Here is a 21,476-nt window from a genome sequence, read left to right on the forward strand (position 1 = left end):
TTATTTAGGTATGCTAGTAATGGCGCATTACCATAGTTTTCTCTCACCGATCCTTCTTTGTACACATACATACGCATTCAAACATGTCCTGCAACATAAAAGTTTTTTAAGATATACTTTATTGTCCCCGAAGGCAAACTTGTTTTGGACTCTGTCCGTCCCGCAGCTTTACAGAGACAACACAATAAACAAAATACAAAGAATAAACGTCTCTCATAAAGTATTTAAAGTTCGTTTTTCAATGCTTTCATTCGTATTTATTTATTTATGTATGTTGGTAGTGGCGCATTCAAACATGTCCTACAACATAAAGTTTTTTAAGTTAGTTTCTCAAAAAAATTTATTCGTATTTACACATGTATGTTGGTAGTGGCGCATTAAATGACTTTCTCTTCCACGCATGCATACGCATTCAAACATGTCCTGCTCCAACACCAAGTTCTGACAGTTCTTGAAGTGTGTCTTCTCGTGTGCTGGTAGGCGTTCATGCACACCCGACTCTCCTCAAATAGGAGCCCGGGCGGAACACGTGACAGCCTCTGGACATTCACTGGCTTCTGGAAGGGGGCGTCGATGCTGTGACGCAAGCCGAGCGCTAGTACTTATGCACGAGGACGGCGGAGTTTCGATAGAGAGCTACGAGGACTTTAACACCTGTGCCCGAGACAGCCAGACTTTTGGAGATACGCGCTGGTTGCGCGAAACAGGGTGTGATTGCTCGAGACGCTTTTGGGTTTTTTAAGCTGCCAGTGGACTCGGAAGGGATCTGCTGATTTTGGTACCATCTGAGTGAGTTTCGCTACGTCCATGTCTGACATATACAACCTGGACTCGCAGTGCGTAACGCCACCATGCAACATGAGCTGGGCCATGGAGCCTGCCAATTTCTATGATAATAAAGTGATGCCAGGGGATGCAAAACCCGGGGGCGAGCATGGCATGTCCCAGGACAACAACAACAACAACAACAACAACAACACCAGCAGCAGCATGATGGAGCTCAGTAATGCTCCTGCCATCTACGACGATGAGAGCGCGATCGACTTCAGCACCTACATCGAGTCCATGTCCACGGTCCCGCTGGAGATCTGCAACGACGAGCTCTTTGCAGACCTGTTCAACAACACCATGAAGCAAGAAAAGCCTGACTTTTACACGCAGAGCATCGGTGGCTTTGCGCAAAAGAGCTCGGAGAGGCTTCAGCACCAGGACGGGGGGTTTGGCAAGGGCGCGTTTTGCGCACCGATCAAGAGGGAGTCGGACTGGAGCGACAGCGACCAATCCTCATCCTTACCATCTCAGATCGAGACGTGCGCGCAGACGTCCGTGAGCCTCATGCACACGGGACAACCCACACCTCCCACCACACCTGAGCCAGAACCCGTTAGCCACAGGAGGCCGGGGAAGGAAAAGGGCAAAAAGACTGTCGACAGACACAGCAACGAGTATCGGCAGCGGCGCGAGAGGAACAACATCGCCGTGCGTAAAAGCAGGGACAAGGCGAAGCAGCGCAACATGGAGATGCAGCATAAGATGATCGAGCTGAACGCGGAGAACGAACGCCTGCACAAAACGATCGATCAGCTGTCGCGAGAACTAGGCAGCCTCAGAAACTTCTTCAAACAGAGACCCGAACTTTCGTTTGGGACGGCGGCACGCGCGGCTGTTGACAGTCGGTGACGCGCGTCAGAAAACCTGCCAAAACATACCTCAGTGAACTTGAATTACTATGTTCTTCTGTAGCAGACGTGCATTAAGTTACGCATTGGATGATGGACTTTGGCACCGCACGGTGTCGTGATTACTTTTGTGAATGTTTTTGTATTCTAAATTATTACAGAAAAAAGCTTCATATATGTTTTTATGGTACTTGTTTTATAATTCCCCAAAACTTCGTATTAATGCCAGAGCATGTTTGAAATTGTACAGTGTGTACAAATGTATAATAAAACGACGTCAAATTTCAAAAAGATCCATATGTGAACGCGCATGTTTGCACGGGGGCGGGTCTGAGGGGGCGTGGTCCTTTGAAAGGTCCAGCTGTCAATCAGTTCAACGATTGTCATATGGGGTTTAAGGAATAGCGATTATGGATTTATGGGTAAAGTAATGTTTGCGGTAAACATTAGAGAGACACATTCATGTTTTGTTCTACAACAAATTTCGAAGCTGCTGTTTCTGCTTTTAAAAATAAGTTGGTAAAAATTACCACAAAGGTGAACGTTTAAGTGCTTGATGAATTGAGCAGCAATTTACATAAAAAAAACAACAACAAAAAACAATGGTATTCACATGTGAAGCATACTTAATGTATTTATTGCTTACAATAACTATAAATATTCTTTTACTTTAAAGTCATTTGTTGTCAAGTGGGAAAGATGTAGCATTTTATAGTAGTTTACAGTTAGACATGGCCCTAGATTCATTAATGTGAATCAATTCACTGGCATAAATAATAATAATCATTAACCATAATACAAATGTCCATAAGGCATATGTGATATACAAATGAGTATTGTTGTAGTGTAATGATTATCAGTGAGTCAAGAAGTAGGAATAAAATTATCAGTCAAAATAATCAGTTATCAGACATTTAAAAATTATCTTTTGAAATGGTTGTGCAAAAAAAATGACTTCAGTTATTTGGAGGCATACCACTTTTTATTTATAGTGAATGTAGGTATTCAACTGTCATAGAGAGCAATACATCAATCAGAGCTTGTTTAAACTTTCTTTTTTGTTCAAATAATAAACTTAAACCACCATAATGTGGCGAGAAGCAACTTTTGGCAATTGATTGACAACAACAAAGGTATTTTACCAGCTTATACTGGGCATCACATGAGCATCTTTCATACGAATATTAATTAGATTGTGGTTTCAAAACTACAGGGTCCAGAATGATCGTTCAGAAAGTAATTTGGTTCAGGTGGTAGAGTTATTCTGGCACTATGCCCTTTTTTCCTTTTGTTTATTTACATACATCTGGAAGTAAGGCAAGACAAGATATTAACAGATGAGTGTGCTAGTCAGTGCAGGTCAAAGGATAACTCCTCCAAACCCATCCAAACTGTGTGACTTCTGTTCACCACGTGGACGAAGGTGCCGAGAGGACCGACTTCCGACCCAAGGACATTTTCCACACTGTAACCCTGTCAAACAAACAGATCACACAAAACAAACAAACAATTAACTCTCAATTAAAAACTGAAACAGAGTGACTTCAGTCTAGGCCAGAATCTTACCTCAGGACACCTTGTCGAGTTCAGGAGAGAATTAATGGTCTTCTGCTGCAACTGAAACATGCACATGAACGCATTAATATCATAATTTGATTCACACAATGTGGCAGGAATACTATATGAAACATTAATATTTTCTGTTATCCTACAGACACCGACGGAAATCATTTAGACTCCGGAAATCAACCCTGCCTGACCTCGTCTAATGGAGCATTTTGAGAAATTTGCACTCGACAGCGTTAGACAAGATCATCCAAAGGCTTTATTTATGTAAATGCACTGCTTCTTTTACACGAGGATAGTTGGATCAATCAAACGCATTAAAAAATAGCTTAGTATTAAGAGAATCAATATTAATTTAGACTTTATTAAGACAATCAGTTTTGGTGCTTCTTGAAGAAACAAGTGAAAATAACAATAAAAAGCAATCTGACATTTAAGAGCAGAATATATAAACTTTCCCTTTCATGCATCAGTTACTCAGTGGTCCAAAATAGTATAGTATGCTTAAGTTTATTCCAGTTCTGTGGTGGGTGTGAAACACATTTCTGATAACATACCAGAGATATCTTGCTAAATCTGTTCCATAATATGCGGCCCTCCGCTATCGCTGAAATTTCCAGGAAATAAAACAGAATGAAGATAAACTCTCGATGACACACTAGTTTCTGCACGAGTGATTAAATCGTGCTAGCTTCACTTTCTTGAGTGTTTATGTTCATCCTTCTAACGTAATTTGAGATGTAGATACAGATGTCTTAGAGTTTGTTTTTAAGGAGAGTAAAATTAGAATTTCACGAAACCTATCTTGAAGAGGCCGGCGGGGAAAAAAAAAGAAAGAAAAATATTTGACATAAAATGCACTACTGATTTTTGGACCTAATTTTCACCCCATTCCCATTACTAACGCATAATGTGAAAATATTTAATTCTCATTACAGTTATGTGAATAAAGGTTTTCTACATAAAGCAGGTGAAAGCATCTCACCTTGACTTTGACAGTACAGTGGCTCAGTGAGGAGCAGCTCAGAAACACCTCCAGCTGCATCTTTATGGTCGCTTCATCCATCACTGCTCCACATACTAAACAGCGGAATCCTTTCCTAGAAACCAGCACACCAACACAGATGCAACTTTTATGGTTGTTATTCAAATGTTTGAGTCTTTTTCAGTTTGAGGGCTCAAAGGCACCATGAATCATCACTTCGGCTTTACTATTACACTGGAATGCTGAAAACAGTTTAGCCGTGCAGTGGGTTGTGATTGAACTCAAGTAATGGAGGCATCTTACACATTAACTCTAAACAGACACAGGTCAACAACCTTATGGACCGGATAAGACGAACACATGCATCCGGCATTCCATGAAGTCGACATGCAACGGTGTTCAGCTCCTGTTTTACTTCTATAATCTGACATGTTTCTGAATGAAACAAGACATTTAATGTATGGGACTTGAAGAGTTATTTCACGTGCACATAAATTAGCCAATTACAACCAATCATAATAGAGCTCATTTTAATACAGAAGTTGAAAAAGCACACTGAGGAACGTGTTTAAAATCACCATCAAATCAAAATTATTCTTATGGAATATTAAAGTATTTATCATAACTGATTTATCCATGCACATCATTTTTCATGTGCCTTATAATCTTTAATCAAAATAACTTCCTCTCCCTCTTGCAGCAACATCGCTTTTCTCTAATGACGCCTTTACTGGCGTGAGGGCGGGGCAACCTGTCACTCACAAGAGATCCACCAATAGCAAACCACAACCATCCAACCAGCCAATCAATTCCACATGGGCAAAATCAGATCCTGCACTTCTTTTTTTTTTCTTGGTTGAGAAGCCAATTCAATAGGATATTTGGAAGAAAAGACTGGCAACTTCCGTTTCATAACGACTTTTTTGTGGCTTCGGGAACAAAATAAAATGCCACAAACATGTCCCCTATAATGTACTTTGGGAAAACTCAATTTCCTAACTTAGTAAAGAAAGCATTTGGGACTCAATAAACACTTTATTTTATTAGATGACACAAGGAATTTGCAGCTGAGATGCTGCTGTAATAATGTCTATAGGCATTTCTACACAACATCGGTAATGAAGTTCTTCCTTACAGTGCTAAACACTTTAAGAGAACAGTTTTTAAAAGAACCATTTTTTTTTTTATTGTGAACGACATTTCACTAATCTAAAGAACCTTGTGTGTAATGGAAAGTTTCTATGGATCTTACATGTTCTTTATGGAACTGTAGATACCAATAAAGAACCTTTATTTCTAAGATTGAACTTCAATCTGTCCGCATGTAGGTTGACGATCACTTAGGATAGTTTCTTGTCTTTAAAGTTCACTGGTTTGGACTTAGAACCGGTCTAGCACAGAACTTTGGACTTACTGCTTTTCTCGAGTCTCTAAACGGCAACTCTCACACCGGCTGCAGGTGGGCCAGGAGAACGCTGTGCTCTCGTCCACTGCAACAATCACACCTGCACATTAACATATGCAAATCACACATTCATTACAATTATTTCATTGATATAATTGACTAAAATCACTTTGCTGGATGATTGCAGGATAAACCATGCATTGTGTTAGTATCTAACAAAGTTATATGTAATAATAAATAGTTTACTAGTTTTCATTTGCTACTTATAAATAAGCCCATTCTGTTATTTGTACTACTTACTGAGTAAATTAGCTAATTACTGCTATTTTTACACTTCTGATTTACCCTCAAAGCAAATACTACTGTGAAATGATGAAATACGATACCCAAAGGAATCATGGCACATCATCAACATATAATTAAATAGTTTGTTTCTTCAAACTTCTGAGAACTTTCAAATTTAGGACATTTTCTGACAAATAACATCATACAAGCAGTAACACGCAGCACACAAGGACACATCTATGTTAGATAATACACAACAGGCAGAGTGATAAGACCCCTGCATGAACCTCTGCTCTCTGGAGAATCCTCCGGCACACAGCCAGAAGCTGAAGTTGCTGACCACTGCAGAAGATTATTTGTGCTTGTAACACTTTCGAGTCAGATGATTTGTCTTATCTACAGGGTGAAAGAGATTCAAAGTCTAACATGGAGTGTCAAATATCACATTTCTATTCTTCAACAGAACACGGAACAACCTGAACATAATGTCTGCATGAAACCTGTGAGAGCGTCAGTGTGGATAACATAACATAACATAACATAACATAACATAACATAACATAACATAACATAACATAACATAACATAACATAACATAACATAACATAACATAACATAACATAACATAACATAACATAACATAACATAACATAACATAACATAACATAACATAACATAACATAACATGTAACAGGTTTTAGTGATTACGCTTATTCTGCATCCGGAAAAGCGGGGAAACAAATTATTAGCGAAAATTATCCATAATTGGGGATCATTTACAGAATGAAAAACAATACAGTGAGATTGCATCACTTTGCATGAGTTAAACTAATATAAGAGAATGAACAGAGCACTTAGTAACAAAATGAGACTTTTATATCTCAAAACCGGGCAAAAAGACAACTTTCCTTCAATGTGGGGGAGAAAGATCTTTAAAAAGGAAAAGCACATGACAAACCACAAGAAGGTCCCTAACAAAGCATCAAGAACAAAGCCTGAGCCAACAAACAACTGGTTTCGGTTAAATGGACAAACATGTTGTATCCCCCGGAGATCTGGTTCTGTCAGGCTGGACTGCACCAACTCCTCAAAAACAGGGGAGGCTATGGGAGGAATATACCAACCTGTGACAGAGCAGAGAGAGTATGGGAGGGTTTCTGGACCCAGGTGATCCAGTATTATGGGCTGTGGTATGGAGAAAGACGGGTCCTCTGGTTCCAGTTGGATTACTGTCTGATCCCAGCAGAATATCTGACCTGGTTTAGTGAAAGGAGCAGTAGCGTAATTAATGTCACAGAACCTTCTATACATGGTTTTGTGGAAAGACAACATGAAGATTTATGTAGGAAACCTCTAAATCTCAAAATAATTCAGATATGAAGAAGCAGAACCAGAGAGTTTTCTGCTTGAATGGATTCCTTAAAAAAACGACAAACTGAACTTTTCATGCATTAAAATCTCATGAAAACATGTCCAGGTCATATTCCACCCCCCCCCCAGCCCCCCCCCCCCCCAAAAAAAGAGTGGGTCAAAAGGGGAAACAACATTGCATAAACCAAATGAAGCCTATTTTTTGGACCATTAAGATTATGTGACATTATTTACAATTACCGGTAAGCACAAATTCCAATATGATTAGTTTTTGTATTTATTATAAATAATTAAATTACTTATCTAAATAAATACTACTATGACGTATAAATACATTATATAAACATATATAAGGATTTATTATAATTTATAAACTTGATAAAATAATTTTTTCATTAAGAATTTTCACGAAAATGTCAATGCAAAGAAATCTTAACGGTCCAAAAGTACTAATACTATATCACAGCGATTGATTGATTATAAAATAGATCACTTTAAAGCAAGCAGCTTTACAGTATTAAACAAAAACAGCGTCAGTGTCTCTTTCAATTAGAATTACAACTTCAGTTTCTACTATAAAGCGGCTCTCCAGTGTGTTCACGTTTTTACTCGTGGACGTCCGACCTCGAGGAGCTGAATGATTGAATGATTGCGATTGAATGAACCAGCAATTAGCAAGTCATTTGCACTTTGTCACAATAAAAAAGGTGTGCACGAGACATTCAGACAGGTGATGCATTCCTGTTTGTCTATGTGATGAAATACCATGCTCCTTCACTGCATCTCTGAACTTCAGAACGGGCTGTTTCTGCAGGACGTCCAGGGCATGTGTTACTGAGCTCCGGATCAGGCAGGACGGCCTCAGACACACGGCTACGGTTCTCCTGTTTCCCTCTGTGTTTGGCTCCGTTTGGAGACTGGGATCTGTCACAAACAGCAGCATCTCCATTTCGCCTGCATTTGAGCTCTGCAAGACCAAGACGCATGCGGCAATCAGTGCATTTTATTGAATAAATTAATATGAACCGACTGGAGAGTTTGAGATTAGCACTGGTATATACAGTAAGACTTTTAATGGGTAATGCACATTTTCTCTTCTCAAATATTTGGAGATAATTGATGAAATGTGCGAATTGTATAGAAAATAATTTCTATATTTATTATATTATATTATATTTCTTTAATAAATTACAGGGATATTGGCTCTTAACTACATTATTTTAAAATTCATATGTAAATAAAACTCCAATTGTTTGCATCATTTATAAAGACATAAATCTGTCATTATTACAGGAATAAAGCGTTTCCTTGGGCATTTTCCCAGACAGACTGTTCATTCACACACCTACGCAGATGTGCAATGTCAAAAACAAAACAGAGCAAATAAAAACAAAACACATTAATCAACTGTGTATCTACTGTACACATTAGTATGCAAGCATGACCCTTAACCTCAAATAAAATAAATCCCAGGTTATCAAAGTCCAAAGTCTAAGGGTTTGCGAGATCAATCATGTAGATTGTCACAGGATGATGTCACTTATGGTAAGCTAACGTTAAACAGTGCGTAAAGCTTTCCAAAAGCTTTTTCAAAGGTGTACAGTTTGGAAGCTTCCCTGAAGGGGGAAAGACTTGGCAAATGTACTGGGAAAACAGCTATGGTGGGTTCTTAAGAAGACAATCCAAAGGCAAAGCTAAGGACAATTTCTCACACTCCTTAAATCAGGCATGCCAAGGTACTCCACAAATATATAGCTATGATGAAAATGATGATCTGATTTATGCATTTATTGCTAAAAATAGTTTAAGAAAACATTACCAATAAATGTTTATGGACCACAGTGGCACGAAAGCTGCAACGAAATCTCAAAGATTCATCCTAAAAAACAAAAACCGAACAAGTCATTAGTAAATCAACTTAGATTAAAAGAACATTGTTTCATGGTTTGCACACAAGTCTTCTTGTTGTTAACTAAAAACAAAACAAAATCTAATAAAAAATATAAAGCTAAAATATCATTTAAATACTAGATGAAAAATGAAAATTAGAAAAGTTGAAGTGCTAAAATGATTAAAACTGAAATAAAAATAAAGCTATATAGCACCTAAAAACACCTAAACTAAAATGAAACCTGAAAATATAAAAATAAAACCTCATTCAAAATATTAATAAAAACTATAATATTGTATAAAATGACCCTGTATATAAAATTACTCTTCCACACCTTTTGAACAATTCCAATTAAAAAAAAATTTATTTAACAATACTGGATAAAGATTTGTTTTATTATCATTCATTTATAAAGACTGCACCCACAAGGACTAATTTCCAGCCAATTAAATATTTTAGTGCTGAGCATTATAGAAAAACTATATTTATTTACTGTAAAAATCTTCAACACTTTTTAAAGAAAATCTCATGTCTGGAAATGACAATTCTTTGAAGAGGCCATAGTATGCCCTTTTACAGAGTCTATCCCACTCTGTCAGTAATGCTCTGTTTAGTTACTGTCTCTATGAAGCCCCTCCCTCTGAAAAGAGCAATGTGCTCCGATTGGTCGGGTGGACCAGTGTATTGTGATTGGTCAACCGCTTCGAGCGTGTTTTGGAAATGTCACACCCTTTACCATGAGCACAAGTTTTAGTATCTCAGGTGTAAACACTAACAATGGCGTTTGCTTTGCTTTATCAATTCGAGCTCAAGTCAGATACAGAAAATGTAGAAGGTCAAGCGGATCGACCAGAACCACCTTTGCAAGCACGACTTAAACAGAGGTTTCACAGTGGTACGTTTTATTTTGTAATTCTCTTATACTTTTTATATGCAATGTTGTGTGTGTAACACAGAGATACTGTACTGTTCAGGAACAGTGATACAAATGCATTTTAACCACTGTCTCCTAAGTTTGTCTGCCTTAGGAAAGCCGGGGATAAAAAGGCGGTTTAGATTTGGGGTGGAATAAACAGCATTTCTTGGACAGAGCAAAAAGATTACTAAAGGCCCCGATATACTCACGGCGAAGTTCTTTTTCGTTCTTCACTTTGGGGTAAAAAGAAGTTTGAAATATGTGACCAGTGGTATACTGTAGGTGTTTAGATGAATGTTATGCTGTGCGCTTTCCTTTCAATAACAAAATTAACGCAACAAAAATGACAGCGATGTGAAAACAGCAGTTAAGAAAGCATATGATCGTAGCGATGTGGATGTCTGCACCAGCTCTGCAATTCAGCACTCCAGTAAAGTCACGGTACGTTTATTATAGAATAGATCTATTGTTATGTTATACAATAAATCGTTATAAACTAGATCCTTTTAAAGCAAACAGCTTTACAGTATTAAACAAAAACAGCGTCAGTGTCTCTTTCAATTAGAATTACAACTTCAGTTTCTACTATAAAGCGGCTCTCCAGTGTGTTCATGTTTTTACTCGTGGACGTCCGACCTCGAGGAGCTGAACACCTCAAAGAAGGCGGAGCCTCAGAGCCACACCTACCTATTACATCATCGCCACCGACCAATGGAACTTCTAAGGTGTTTAACAGCAAGAGCAAACTTTCCAGAAGGCTCACTTTGTCAAGCTGTTTCGATCTCCCGAAACGAATACAAAACGAACTTCGTTTTGGCCCTTATTTTGTTTGAAATGACGTCACACAATTCGTTCTTTGATTTCACTTGAAGTATATCGGGGCCTAAACACAACTTAACCAGGCCATGTCCCAGTTTTTGCGTATGTCTGAGGCGGGAATTATTTAAATGAGGAATATTGTGATGTGTACGATCCCGCAAGAAAACTCATCAGGGCTATTAGAAACATTTACTGATAAAGGGAATAACTCCCTTTGAAGTGGACTTTGTGCTTTGTAACGTTGCAGACATTTTAATGCTCAAACAGCAACAATACACACTAAGGAAAGTTGAAAATGTAACAAGCATAATAGGTCCTCTTTAAAATTCCTTGATATTTTTCAGGTTTTTCTGTATTTTGTTCTCTTTTTTTTAAGAATGCGGGATAAAAGACGTTTCTGCCAATCCGTTAGTAACGATGACATAATTCTGAGTGTTGTACCTGAAGGATCTCTCTCAGCGTCTGAAGCACAGGTGGTCGGTACACTGGAGACTCAGCCGGTCTTGATAACGAAACCATGTGACCCTGCTGGATGCTCAGCCTATAGCAGAAACTGGGTGGTGGGACTCGATCCTGGAATGCACAGAATGCCCTGATTATTAAAAATATCAAAGTAGATAGTTCAGGGGGGGTCATTTAATGGAAATAAATATCATTTATTTGTTTCACTCAACGTAGTTACCTTCAACTCAGATTTTATTATAGAAATGATCAGATTTATTTAAAGAAAATAAACAGAAAAAGACGCTCATGAAGAAACCTCTATAAGCTCATTAACATATGCCTGCCCACATTTGCATAATACCGCTCTGGAATAAAACCAGTGCAAGCAAGCATCACTAACAGTGAAAGTTCAAAAGAAGTGTCTTTCAAGATATAAAATACTACGAAAACAGTCCCTTTAAATATGCTTAAAGTGCTGCTTTTTTAAACCCAAGGTAGAAAAGAAACCGTTTTAGGCCTAATAATAGATGAATGTAACTACTTATCCGTCACGAGCAACACAATATGTACAAAACAAACAGATCTTATAGGGGAAATTTGAAGATGCAGTTAACATTCATGATATTCTCATCTCTAGGTCAGTGTAAAAGTCTATGGGATTTGTTGCCCATGTTACCACCTGCTAGGTGAAAATCTGACGTTTAAAAGTAAGAGCCGATTGATTTGAGGTATCATTCCCGTCTGTAGCACAAACGATAAGGACAGAGTTACTAACTGTTAGTACGAGAAACTGCAGTAATGTTTGTCTTAGCAACCACCGCTAATAAGTAATTTTGTATCTTTGAGCTATGAAGGTTTATTTATATGTACTTTGGTTAAGTATCCAGCGTGGTGGTTGTTTTGACATGATGAGCCACTGCCCAAGTGGAATCTTCCAGAAACAGGAGGTATGTGCGATAAATATGAAGTAAACACGGCTGTGATTTATGATGTGATCTGAAGACCTACGCTGGGAGACTGTGGAAGTTCGTCATGAGATTTTGGATCAACTGGAGGAGGCCACAAACTGTCAATCATACTGAAGAGCAAAGAACATCTGCAAAGAGAAGAAGAGAGGGGGGGGGGGGACAAAGTTTCAATCTCTGAATGTTCATATTCAAGGATCCTTCCAGAAACAGGGGAGCTAAAGGTGGAGTGTTTACAATGTCAGTCTCATTAGCTTCGGTTAGACTGACGTGCTGCCAAGTTGAGCTTCTATTGCAGATGAACAGTGTCTGCTGACAAGAACGAGATCAGTTACACTAGCAGGCTGAGGCTTGTTCACACACACACACACACACACACACACACACACACACACACACACACACACACACACACACACACACACACACACACACACACACACACACACACACACACACACACACACACACACACACACACACACACACACACACACACACACACACACACACACACACACACACACACACACACACACACACACACACACACACACACACACACACACACACACACACACACACACACACACACACAGATAAAAAGTATGTCATTAAAACATTCCAGAATTAAATTATTTCTATTGAAAATGGTGATAATTTAATATTTGGCAGGCTAGCTGTTATGTTAACACTCCAATTACGAGTTTATGCATCTAAAATAACATTTCAGACAGACTGACATGTAGACAAAAGGACAGAGATCAGCTTTGTCTGTGTTCGATTTAAAAGATTAGCAGATAAACACTCACACAATACCCACAATTATAACGGATATGTTTCGATGGTCCACTTTAGACATTCTACTAAGTAACTTTGCAACTACATGTAACTAGCAGTCATAGAGTATCAGTAGACTGTCTGCTTAATATCTGATAACACTTTACTTTGATGAACAGACATTCTACTGACTAGAAGTAACTTTGCAACTACATGTCAACTTATTCTACTAACCTGAACCCTAAACTAACAGTGTTCTGCAGTCTACTAATACTCTAATGAGAGTTAGTGGACATGTAGTTGACAATTTACTTATAGTTATTAGAATGTCTAAAGTGGACCATCAAAATAAAGTGTAACCTAAAATTTGGCTAAAATGTGTTAAAATAAAGGGTCAGGTTCATTTTAGCAATAAGATCCTCCTTGCTGTATGGTTCTCGGTTCTCAGCATAACGATTCTTGATTCTTGAAAGCTCCCATACATAGATGGGTGTCAAGAACGATAAGGTCTTTGTGGAGCTTAAAAGCGTTTTTGAGCCTTGTGTGTGCCTCAGAGCTGTATGATCTGATCATCCACAACCAGTTCCACAGCTGTCTTAATCACAGTCTTGCTCTCCTCTTCCTGTGACCCGCTCAACCGCCCTATCCAGTCCAGCGGGACGAGAAACACGGCCGAAAACACTCAACAGAGAAGCAGACTGAAATTAAGCTAGACATTTTAATGTCTTGCAGGACAGACAATCGTACTGTTCCTTTCTGGAGAAAGTCGTCTATTCCTGAGCATTAACTCTAAAAAAAAAAACCTCACCTTTTCAACCGTGAAACAGCATTCAGAAGTAAACAAACAAGATGAAACAAAGAGAAGATGAGCAAGATGACTGTCAGAATGTGTTATGCAGAGACATGTCTAACCGATCCAAACATGTACAAAATGATTTATTTGTTTTTCACCAAAAATAAATAAACAAATACAAATCTGCCATCATTTACTCACTCTCACGTCATTCCAAACAGGGTTATTACCGTTAACTAAAACAAAAACTATTAAAAACATTTTTGTTTACTGAAATAATGCTGAAGTAAAATATAAATATTAAAAGAAAACTGTAAACAATACAAAAGTATTAGAAATTAGTTGAAGCACTAAAATTACTGATCGGAAATAAATAAACTAAAACTAAACTAAAACTGTGATAGAAAATAAATTAAACTAAATAATGATTTAGGGTTCATTTACAGGCTGCTATTTTCCATATAATGAAAGTGGATAGGGACTCTAAAAAAATTATACAATTACCAAGAAAGTAGTTAATTTGTGACATATGTACTAAATTCCAAAGTTTCTAAAGCTGTTCGCTGCCTTTATGTGAGGAAAAGACCAGAAAGTAAGATGTTATCCACTGAAAATCTTCCCCTTTACTCTGGATTTGATTGTTTTAAACAGAATATGACAGAAGTACAGGGGCGGAAGGGAATATTACTAGTAAATAACGACTTAAAATATCACAAAATGCTATTATATGGCTTTTAAAAGCCATATTTAATGTTTTAAGTGTCTTTTTTGAGCTTGGCAGTCCCAGTACCCATTCACATCCATTTTATGGAAAAAAAGCAGCATGAATATTCGCTATGCTTCTCTTTTTGGGTTCCATGGTAAAAAAAAAGCACATCGTTTGGAGTTTTAAAATGCATAAGGCAAGTAAATGATTATAGAATTTCCAAAAGTGTTTAAAATCTCTATTCACCATATAGCCATATATACACCATGTTTATCCCACATAAGCTGTGCATGTTGAAAAGCATCTTGTGCATTCGTGTACATGGCTCATGTTCATATCCGTGGAAACACGTCACCAGAATTCCCATCACATGCCATCTTTAACTTAAACAACATAGATGTTAAAGGAGTGACCACCCAGACAATCTTGAGTAAGCGGACACATGTAGCGAGATGCCAGAAATGCTCAACACACTGAGTGTGCTCAGTACTCACTGTGAGCTGCTAATCTGAGCCAGTGAGGCTGGAAACAGTAGCTCATATTAACTTTCAGTTCAATAGAGTGCAGTAAGGCTCACTAATGATTTACAAATAGTCCAGAAAACAGGGTGTAGATGAGACAAAATAAGAAGAAGGTTTACTGTTAGAAACTGTTAGAAATACTAGAGAAATAGACAAAATAGCAATAAATAAATAACTTTTATTTCTGACCATATTTGCTTTTTAATAGTTTTATTAATATTCTAAAAATAAATATTATTATTCTATAAATGAATATTCCTTCATTCATAAACTTGTATTATACATTTCAATATTTATTTATATAAATAATATTTATATAATTAATGATACATACATTTGAAATATTTATGTGAAAATATATATTAATTATGTGAAAATATACATTAACAAATAATATAATTATATATACATATATATAAATAATTTTTATTTCTGTCCATATTTGCTTTTTAATTTATTTATTTAAATTCCAAAAATAAAAATTACTGTTATATGAAATGAATTTAATACTATGTGATAATATATAATATAATAATATAATATAATGATTATATATTATATTGTGTGTGTGTATATATATATATATATATATAAAATGTATTCATTATATACATATAGACAATATATGACAAAATTATATCTATATGTATTTGTTTTATATACATAAAACATTTTCATATATATATATATAATTCATTTATATAAATAAATATTGCTTCATATAATATAAAGTTATGAATAAAAAATATTGTCAGAAATAAATTATTTATTGCTGGTTTTTCCACCTAAATCCAACTATTTCTTTAGTAGTCTATCCATTACCTAATATCTAGATGCATACTAACTGCTAAGCTGTGGCGCCAAGAAAAAGAAAGAAAGAAAAAAAGTAGCTTTAAGGAAGAGGAAATTAACTTGGGTGCGTTTTTCTGGACAGCCTCCAATTAGCACTCATTAAATGAAAATGATGTTTTTCAGATCAGAAGGATGTTTTTAGTGTCATGTGACTTCATCATGGACTCACTTGTCACGTGTGAGACGCTGGACGACCCTCAGGGCCTGGAGGAGGCACACACAACCCTCCAGTTGCTCAGAGTTCAGCTGGATCTCTGATTCTGTGGACACACACTGCAGAAGAACCTCACCGAACATCCCGTAACTGTCCTGAACGAGAGCACACAACCTGACACAGAAAAAGAGAAGGAGAACAATCATTTAACTGCCAGTAGTAAATTATTCCTGACTCATTTGCGTTACATTGCAGCTGTTTACTCTATTTGTTTGCACTGCTGTTATTTGACTTATTTTGAACAATTTCTCCTTGATTTTGCAATGCAAATGTTTAGTCTTTTTGTTATGCCAACAATAAAGCATGCTAAACTGAATTTAAAATGGCAAGAAAGACAGAGGTTGAGAAAGACTGAAGGTTTTTTTTACTGAAGGTAAAACTCCAGCAGGCATTTGAGTTTATTTGGACAAACTCTTAATGACAAACTGTACTCATAAGTAAAACTGCACAAAATGAAGACCTGCAAATGAGAGTCTCTGAAGCTTCACCCCAACAACAAACACTCACATAGATACAGATATCGTCACAGATTAAATGTTGACTTTGGCACCAGACAGGGACTAACTAATAACTTGATCTATGGCCTGACTCGTAGCGGTCACATGGCGGTGTTTCTATACTCAAAATGATATTTTTGCAGGTATTAATAGTCTCTACAGATAGTCACTTCACAGAGACTGGCGACTTTTTTGGAGCCAGTAAACCACGGGACTAAACAAACAGGCTGGTATTTAAATATATTTTCACATGCTAGACAGTGATTTGATTGCACAGTAGAGATAACTATAGTGGAATAAAAAATAAACACTGTTGATTCGTACATTCTTCACACTGATTTAGCTGGAGACGTGTTTAGTTGAAAAACTGCTTGCAAGGCAGCTCCTCAAAATAATCTACATTTACTATTTTTCTTCTACACATTTTCTGCAACTAATTCAGCTGAAACCACTGTGCAGACCGCTAACAAACACTGTTCAGTTTAGAACAAGGATTCACACACTTTTTGGAAACCATGACATAAAATATTTACTTCAAGTACTCCCTGAGATTTTAGGTTAATATTTCAATAATCTAAAAAGGTACAAAATGTAACTTTTGGCTTTAAAAAAAAAACTGCGCGTATTTTGCGTAAGAACATTGTTTTGGTTGTGCTTCGGCTGTGCGTGACTGTGCAGATGAATACATATGGCATATGTATAATACATATGCCTTATGGCAATTTATCTGTTCAATAAAATACCTTACTCACCTGTCGAGTAATAGAAAACGCCACCTCCACGTATATGACGAGACAGGCACGGGTGTGTGACGCATGTATGCAATATCCCGCCACGTCTAAAATATAAACACTTACAATAGTGAATCAGGGTAAGAAAAGAAAAAAAACCTTTTGGAAGTATTCATGTATTTGGGAAAGCAAAAGATTGCACAACCAACACTAAAGAACCCGTTTACACCAAGGATGATAACGATAACGATAAAGATATTGTTCTAAAAATCGTTCTAAATATTAAAGAAAAGCAAAGTCAGTCCACAGCACAACCATAACAATAATGGAACAGAGAAACAATATCGTTGGAATCACTTTCAGAACGAATTTTTACAGCTGATAAACGATAAAACATTGACAGCCAATCAGAATCCACCTGACTTTAAAGAGCTCAAGCATTTAAGCGGCAGACGACAAAACTGCAGCGTTACGGTCTGCTGGTGTGGACACTAATATAGTTATCGGTTTTGGTGTGAACAGACTTAAATCGATCTAGCTTATATAAAATGTTAAATAAAAATTAACCATGAGAATCATATTTTTCGACGCTTGTGAAGCGTCCTTGAGCTTGCGAAAGGCGCTATATAAATTAAACTTATTATTATTATACATCTATTTGAAATCTAACTGATATAAATTACAATATCTGCATACTGAACTGTGATTGGTCTTTTTTGCCTATTTTCTCAACTATTTCTGTCTATTTATCTCAACCTTTGCTGTATAACATTACAAAAGGCAACATTGAAGTTGAGTTATGTGTTGATTCACACGATTCACAGAAAACAAGATTCTCTCAAGCTCCTTTTTATTTGAATTCAGCTGGTTTCGAATTTCTTCTAGGATTGGGTCAGTTTCACTTTTATGACAATCATTTAATACTTACGCTGTCCAAGAAAAACTCTCAAAAAGCAAGACATTATGTCCAACTCGGGCCAGATCAGGATAAAACTATGTTGTTTCATGTTTCATCTGCTTTCAAAATAGATTAAAAGACTGTATAACGCAAATAATTTGACTGTTAAAGCTAATGATGTTGATGCGATTTGTGAGATGACCTTTGATGAACCATGACTGGCAGATCGGGATTCGGGAATCATCCTGAACTGTGGTTACCCTGTTGTAGCGCTGCTAAAAAACACGGAGTTAAATAAGTGTGGTTGTGAACACTGAGGCTTGTTTAGACCCGTGTGTCTATGAAACCAGAGAACAGGAGGGGTGACTGGGCAGTAGCACTTTGTGGTATACGGCCAGGTTGATATAAACAACCCCTTTCTTTATACCCTTTTGGTCCATTTGAGGCGCTTCCTCTAACGGAGCAGGACAGAGGGCCGATGTCCCCACCGGGTTTCTGTCATTGGTCAGCAGCAGTCACTAGCCACTTTCAGGAATCTGTTATTGTGAGCGTTCGCAGGAATTCGCAGCAACTTGGAGGCGCTTCCAGGAATTGCGATCCATTGAGCTTGTCCAAACACTCACACAAGCGGAGCACAAACACATACACACACACACACACACACACACACAAGCCTACTCAATGTAGGTACCACACTACCCCTCCATTTCCTTCACACATGCACAAAAACTTCTCTGGCAGCTGATTGGTTAAGGCACAGTGGGCGGGATTCCTTCCAACACGGTGCCGGCCAATGGGAGTAGAGCTTTTGATAAACAGGTCTGTAATCTGACACGTAAAGCACATTGTGTTCCACTTCTTCTTGAAAACATCCAACGCCTCCTGTCTGAGCAAAGAGAACTTCTTCAGCCTGTTTATACTGCTCTGAGTTTTTACTGGAACAACATATCTTCTTGGACCAAAAGTTAAACGCTAATTATTGTCTGGAAACTGGCCACAAAAACGAGGAGGAGGAGGGGAAAGAAAATGTTTACAAAAAAATGTTTAAAGAGAGAGAGAGAGAAACTGCAACGTAACTGCAAACTAACAGTTGTAATGAGATGGGTGGCCTTGTTGAAGCACACCACACATGTGAACAAAACAGATATTGTCAACATCTATGCTGTATGCTGGAGGGTATAAACAGGGAAAATGGGTTTCAAACATATGCTTATAATCTGATTTTAAGCCTGTGTGTAGTGAAATTATAAACAGAGCCAAGACAGCTTGAAAATAAGGAACAATACGTCCATTTTGCCAGGGCTGTTATTTTTTGTTAACTAAAACTAAAAATAGTTTAAATAAAGCTAAAAAAAAAAAAAAAAAAAAAATTTGAACGAAAATTAGAAATGTTGCCTTGACAACTACATGAAAGGTTGAATTAAAACTGAAATACAAATAAATTAAAAGCTAAAAAGAAATATAATTAAAACAACCTAATAAAAATGATAAAAGCAAACAGTACAACTACTAAAACTTAAATGTAATTAAAATGAAAACTAATTTGAAATATTAATAAATACTACAATAGAAAATAAATCATACTAAAATAACAATTTCAACAGCTGTGTAACCAGGTAACCAAATAAATATGAGTATTTTAAAGTTCACGGTTTAACTTTCCAAATTGGAGAAAGATTGAACACCAAGACAGAGAAAAGTACCAGTTAAAAACACAAAACAATTTCTTTGGTAAAGCAAATTAACAAACAAGCAGTAATTTCTTCAAAAAGTCCAAAAGGAAATTTTCACATGCTATATACCTGCCGATACAAAATTGAGCCGCCACAATGCTAGGGTGTTGTGGGTGGTTGCCGGGATGTTACTAGGGTGTTGTATGTGGTTGCCAGGATGGTGCTAAGGTGTTGTATGTGGTTGCCAGGATGTTGCTAGGGTGTTCTGGGTGGCTATACTTACAGGTCCAATGTCTCATGAGTCTCAATGACATTGCTCAGATCCATTCTTCAATGCAAGTAAAGATAACTAGATATAGTGATGATTGCCTTAGCAACAACTATATCATTTAAAAGCTGCAAAAGTTAAACAGAACACAGTCAGCTGATTCAATCTGACTGATTCAATCTGCACCAACAAAACATACAGTCAATGTTATTTACTTCACCTGAAAACATTTTCCAAGACAAATAAAATCATGAGGGAGCAGTAATAGGATTATAATAATTAATAATTTGTTACATTTGTATAGCGCTTTTTCTGGGTACTAAAAGCCCTTCACATATGGAAGAGGGGAATCTCTTCAACCACCACTAATGTGCAGCACCACCTGGATGATGCGACGGCAGCCATAGTGCGCCAGTACGCCCACCACACACCAGCTTACTGGTGGAGAGGAGACAGAGTGACGAAGCCAATCAGAATATATATATGGGGATGATTAGGAGGCCATGACGGACAGAGACCAAAGTGCAAATTTGGCCAGGATGCCGGGGTTACACCCCTACTCTTTTTTTGAAGGACATCTTGGGATTTTTAATGACCACTGATATTTAACGTCTCATCTGAACGACGGTGCTTGTTACAGTATAGTGTCCCCGTCACTTTACTGGGGCGTTAGGACCCACACAGACCACAGGGTGAGCCTCACACTCTGCTGGCCTCACTAACACCTCTTCCAGCAGCAACCAGGTTTTCCCAGGAGTCTCCCATCCAGGAACTGACCAGGCTCAGCCCTGCTTAGCTTCAGTGGGCACCAGTCTTGGGCTACAGGGTGATATGGCTGCCCGTTATGGATGTCATAATCAACCGAAGCTGTAAAGAGTGTCATGCATAACACTGTATATTCACAATAGTGTTGAAAATAACTTACTTTATGTATTGATAACATAAATTACTCATCTGTTTATGTAACATCTATTCATTCTTGAGTAGCATTTTAAGTTTAACAGTAAGACAGAAACCAAAACAGAGATGAAACTAATCTTGCGACTATTCAGATTGCGAAAGAATTTAGCAACATAAAAATTATTTTAATGCTTTTCGACACTACAATAAATACACATGATTAGGCTACAAACAGAAAAAAACATATACCTCTAATATTATTGCATGAATTATTATAAATAATGAATACATAGTAACAATAAATGACAAATAATAAT

General features: G+C 37.3%; 2 protein-coding genes across 3 annotated transcripts in view; one reads left to right on the forward strand and one right to left on the reverse strand.

The window, feature by feature from the left end:
• Positions 1 to 608: 608 nt before the first annotated feature.
• On the forward strand, positions 609 to 1,972 carry cebpd (CCAAT enhancer binding protein delta). Its single transcript, XM_056249322.1, has one exon. The coding sequence runs from the start codon at positions 808 to 810 to the stop codon at positions 1,678 to 1,680; it is 873 nt and encodes a 290-aa protein (XP_056105297.1). The 5' UTR covers positions 609 to 807; the 3' UTR covers positions 1,681 to 1,972.
• A 966-nt stretch (positions 1,973 to 2,938) lies between these two features.
• spidr (scaffold protein involved in DNA repair) overlaps positions 2,939 to 21,476 on the reverse strand; it is a 44,302-nt gene continuing 25,764 nt past the window's right edge. Inside the window, exons 11-20 of one of the 2 annotated variants that reach the window (XM_056249320.1) lie at positions 16,148 to 16,306; positions 12,370 to 12,457; positions 11,359 to 11,490; positions 9,111 to 9,170; positions 8,057 to 8,258; positions 7,045 to 7,176; positions 5,645 to 5,735; positions 4,231 to 4,345; positions 3,246 to 3,296; positions 2,939 to 3,152 (exon numbers count right to left, since the gene is read on the reverse strand). In XM_056249320.1, the coding sequence (XP_056105295.1) occupies positions 3,030 to 3,152; positions 3,246 to 3,296; positions 4,231 to 4,345; positions 5,645 to 5,735; positions 7,045 to 7,176; positions 8,057 to 8,258; positions 9,111 to 9,170; positions 11,359 to 11,490; positions 12,370 to 12,457; positions 16,148 to 16,306 (1,153 nt within the window). In that variant the 3' untranslated portion in view covers positions 2,939 to 3,029. Of the gene's footprint in view, positions 3,153 to 3,245; positions 3,297 to 4,230; positions 4,346 to 5,644; positions 5,736 to 6,207; positions 6,317 to 7,044; positions 7,177 to 8,056; positions 8,259 to 9,110; positions 9,171 to 11,358; positions 11,491 to 12,369; positions 12,458 to 16,147; positions 16,307 to 21,476 lie in introns of those variants that run through there. The other variant, XR_008806897.1, reaches the window with a different exon arrangement.

Source organism: Rhinichthys klamathensis, unplaced genomic scaffold (assembly GCF_029890125.1).
Source record: "Rhinichthys klamathensis goyatoka isolate OS25496 unplaced genomic scaffold, OSU_Roscu_1.1 h1tg000059l_1, whole genome shotgun sequence".
NCBI classification, from domain to species: Eukaryota; Metazoa; Chordata; class Actinopteri; order Cypriniformes; family Leuciscidae; genus Rhinichthys; species Rhinichthys klamathensis.